At 36.0% G+C, this 4,988-nt stretch overlaps 1 protein-coding gene across 1 annotated transcript; it reads left to right on the forward strand.

Annotated features, from left to right (window-relative positions):
• Window positions 1-2,947: 2,947 nt before the first annotated feature.
• On the forward strand, window positions 2,948-4,457 carry LOC112055402 (spermatogenesis-associated protein 17). Its single transcript, XM_024095490.2, has 2 exons — window positions 2,948-3,244; window positions 3,676-4,457. The coding sequence occupies exons 1-2, from the start codon at window positions 2,948-2,950 to the stop codon at window positions 4,450-4,452; spliced, it is 1,074 nt and encodes a 357-aa protein (XP_023951258.2). The 3' UTR covers window positions 4,453-4,457.
• Window positions 4,458-4,988: the final 531 nt, after the last annotated feature.

Raw genomic sequence — 4,988 nt, forward strand, 5'->3', positions numbered from 1 at the left:
ATCTCAGGAACTACTGGTCCGATTTGAAAAACTATTTCAGTGTTAGATAGCCCATTTATCGAGGAAGGCTATATATTATCCCCGTTTTCCTACGGAAACGGGAACCACGAGGGTAAAACCGCGCGACCTCAGCTAGTTGTGATATAAAGCCATTTAAACTAATAAACAGAATGTGTAATATGTATCATAAGAAATTGGGAGAAAATCAATTCAATGTTGCGAAGTTATTACCCGCCTCTTATCCGCCTGTATAAAGCTTTCGGAAGTACCTTTTTTCATACGAATTTACCTACTTAATTGTGAAACCCTTGTGAATATTGTATCGTTCAGGACGCACCATTACATCTTATGACGTTGAAAACATTATTTTGAGTACAGAATTAAAAATCTACCTCAAGCGACTAACGGTCCAATTAGCTTACATGTCTGCACACGGCTTGACGTCCGCTAAAATTGATCGTGTGTTGGTCCATTATGTCATGCACATCAAGGCCAACACACGATCAATTTAATCGGCGAGCTTATCGGATGGTGAGTGGCTAGCAACACGCCAAAGCTTGGGGCACGTAGGTACCTAAGTTATGCTTAGGTACGTGTATTATATTACGATATTTTGAGTTAAACACGCACATAATAATGGACACTTCTAACTAACATGGGGCATCACTTTATTGGACATTTTTGTAGCATTGCCAGCATTGTTTTGTGATCCAAAAGTATCAAAATTTTTTGGTAGGTATTTGATATGGTTATTATAAAATATTTTTTGCATTAAATAGGCTTTTCACTACTAACCGATTTTAAATATCTTTCACGATTGGAAAGATAAATTATCTGGGAGTAATATTTTTGCCCCGTATTTATACGTCATGGGTAACTACGCGAGTGAACCTGCGGGGTTTTGCTAGTGTTCAATAACTTCGCAACATCCACACGTTGGCAGGAGAATAAGTAGTAGTAGTAGTTATGTATCTACTAAATTCGAATTTATAAAATTCCGTGACGCAATTTGTAATTTTCAATTTAACAAAATGTGTCTCAATATTTTTCCTCAAATTAAATTGTGAACCTCAAGTAAAAGGCACATTTCAATTTCGGCACCAATGTATTTCCCATTCATACATATGTATGAAAATTACCGGTAAATTTTGGCGAAAATAAATAAACAGGCATACACACCTTGCCATTTTGATCGTTGAATTATTCATGATTCACGCGCGCCCACCTGGGCGAGGGTTGAAGACTCCAAATACGACCAGTATCATTGCTTGGGGGACCCCTACGATATGGGTGAACCAATTCGATTTATGGGAATAATAAAAATAACGGTTCGCATTACCTCACTAAGTCGAATCTATTTCTCCAAAGTTGTTAACGTGATAACTGATAGCTACCATGATAAATAACATGGCCATTCGTAAATATACGCAGACACCACGCGGTTTCACCCGCGTAGTTCCAATTTCTGTAGCAATACTTGGATAAAATATAGCCTACTAGCGGACGCCCGCGACTTCGTCCGCGTGGGATTTAGTTTTTCACAAATCCCTCGGGAACCATGGGATAAAAGTAGCCTATGTGTTAATCCAGCTAAATCGCTTCAGTAGTAGCGGCGTTATAGAGTAACAAACATCTAAAGATACATCCAAACATCCATACAAACTTGCGCGTTTATAATATTAGTAGGAAGTAGGATAGCACCCGGGGATAGTGTAGCTTCCCAACAGTTAAAGAATTTTCCAAATCGGTTTAGTAGTTTCGGAGCCTATTCAATGCAAACCAACAAACAAATCTTGCCTCGTTGTACCTATAGTATAAAAGCTTATATAATGTAAGACGAGTAGATGGAAACTATACTATGGAAATTGTCGTAATAAACAATAATTTGCTATATATCTATATTTTATACAATGTCCTCTTAGGATGTAATAAAAACTCATAAAAGTGATAGCTTTCTTTGATGTCTAAAGGGCTGTAATATAAATAAATAATAGATAATTCCTTATCTCGAAAACAATTGGAATCTTTGTAGTAGGATAGGTAAGTATTTTTTTTATAGAGAGATTTTTTAATATAAACCTTGATTACATGATTACATATTATGTGATTTATACTAAGTAAAATAAAATAATGAAACAAAAAAGAACAGAGTAATAAAATAACAAAATTAACATATTTGGGAAACTAAATTAACAGAAAAAATACGAGTCAAACAATAAATACGAGTCATCCCATAAAGTGAACGATCTATAATATCTTCTCTTATATATTATCTATATAAGAGAAACTTATAATCACTATTACATGTAAACTACCAATATCGTCGTCATCAACCCATATTCGGCTCACTGCTGAGCTCGAGTCTCCTCTCAGAATGAGAGGGGTTAGGCCAATAGTCCACCACGCTGGCCCAATGCGGATTGGCAGACTACACACACGCAGAGAATTAAGAAAATTCTCTGGTATGCAGGTTTCCTCACGATGTTTACCTAAACTATTATAAACTACCAATATCATGTAATGGTAAATTAAGGTTTAATTAAAAATAATTACCGCAGTAGTAGTAATTAATTTTACCGCCTCACGGATTCACCCGCGTAGTCCCTGTTCCCGTGAGAATATGGGGATAATGACTAAAAAAAACGTGGCTTTTTAGTTGTAAAATAATTAACAGAGGTAATAAAAACAGGGGTGGTTAAATAATAATATAACTAAAAATAACCTATTATAGCCAATTTCTAATAAGGTTTATTGGAAAGTCTATGAAAACTATTTATAATTGGAAATCGTTTTAAAACCGAAATGATTTTACGTCAAAGTGTCAACCGCAATGTGTCAACTTCAACGCGACCAAATATCGATAAATCGTGATTTCGGTTATGTTTTACGTTAAAATACTTTAGAAAACTTATATAAATATTGCTGTTTGTATTATACGTAGTTAATTATGGCAACAGTGTATCGTTTCTTGCCATCGCCTCTCGAATTTTACGCTGAATTACAAGACAGGGCGGTCCTTGCCGAGAACAGGCGGCGCAAAAGATATCTGGCTGTACGAACGTTGCAGCGAATGATTCGGGGCTACTTGACTAGGAAGCACCTTGCTTGGTTGGCTAAGAACGCGATAATTATTCAATGCGTGGTGAGATGTCATTTAGCAAGGAAAATATACCGCGCAGCGTTGAGGAGAGCAGTGAGACAAAAGCATGCCAAGTATTACGCTAAAGCAGCGACTAGAATACAGGTAACTACAGTTTGTGTCTCTTAGTGTAACTTCTTAATAGGGTTCCGCATCTCGGTAAGAAAAATGAAACTTTTACAGGATCAGTTTATTGTGAACTATGAAAATTGACAAGTAATACTACAACTATTTTCAAAATCGATTTAGTAGATCTAAAGATTATCCCCATATATCACCACAAACTTTACCTCTTTATAATATTAGTACCTATAGATTATTGGGAAAATAAAATTAAATCATAATTCATTTAGACTAAGCAAATGTGTGCTTACAAATTTGAACGATAACCTCGGTGGGTGAATCCAACAACAAGCAGTTACTAATACGACTAACTCTCGAACTGAGTAATTTAATAATTGCCTCGTTGGTCCAAAGTAGCCTATATTAATACTACGGGCATTTTTTTTCTTTTTCAACGTTGAAGTTTCTTTTAGACTTTATGGCGTGGACACTATTCAAGGCGTACCAAGTTTTGTTACCGTTCATATAGACGATGGCTTGCAACAGTGACGGAGCGTGGAGAGAGACGAGCAGCTGAAGCTGCAGAATTTGGTATCAGAAGCCGAGTTGATGATCTTCGCCTTTTGGAAGAGGAAGCGAGACAGTGGCTCGCTTTCGTAGTATTCAAATTACATCACCTACTACGAACTTACGTATGCGCTGGCATTTACTCCGATCCACTGACTACCGAGCTCACAGAATTCGAGATGCTTCTAAAATCAATCCATTACACGGAGTACATGAAACGATTGAAGCGAAAGTACAACGAGTTTGTCAGGAAATTTCGTCCGAAATTCGCAAACAAGAATCTGTTTCCAATTATAGGCGATGGTGCCGATTATTGGTATCTATCATTGCCTGAAATGTATGAACTGACCGCCCCGGTTAGTAAAACAGAGGATAAGCGGCATATAGCTACACATCACGGCTCTCTACATAAGAAGCCGTTTCTGTGGAAAAAAGTCCGACCGCCGACTGTGTGTGAAAAAAGAGGACCGTTTACAATAACGACTCATATAACATCCAGTAAGATTCCACCTACCCCAGCGCCCACTCCCGATGCTTATGCTAAACCAGCAAAAGATCCACGTTTTCATCTGTATGTCAAACATTACATCCCCCAGCCAGATCTTTTCGAATATGTCAACTTTCATATCAATGTCTTGTTAACTAGAAAGTGCTCCATTCAACATATAAATGAGGAATCGTGAACATTTTTTTTAAACCTACGAAGTGCTCGTTAATTTTGTGCAAATATCACAGTGGTCTATTTAGAAACAGTCATTACAGTCGGCATCGAAAAACTCTGCCAAAAATCTTAATCTTTATTATTGTTAAAATATACACCGTCAGCTATAATACTTTATTTAATACATAATTAAATTATATTATATTAAAAAAAATATATTATATTATAAAACTTGTAGTGATTTACTTTTCTGTAATTTACTCGTACCTACTGAGTCCCAAATGGTCCTTTCATAAAAAACTTATTTTTTTCATAACTAAAACATAAAAATCTAAGTTTTGTCAACAAAAATCAACGAATTCATTAATAGAAAATTAATTCATTAATAGTTAATTAATAATTAACAATGAACCTTATTACAGCTTGTCTTGTTTAGAAAAAATAGGGATACATTAGCATTATTCAGTAACAATGTTTTTACCACTCAACACCGTGTTTCGAATTTGAATTCGTTCTTATCCCTCTCTCCGTCAGACACAATTGGTAGAGAACGCAAAG

This window comes from Bicyclus anynana, chromosome 16, assembly GCF_947172395.1.
Source record: "Bicyclus anynana chromosome 16, ilBicAnyn1.1, whole genome shotgun sequence".
NCBI classification, from domain to species: domain Eukaryota; kingdom Metazoa; phylum Arthropoda; class Insecta; order Lepidoptera; family Nymphalidae; genus Bicyclus; species Bicyclus anynana.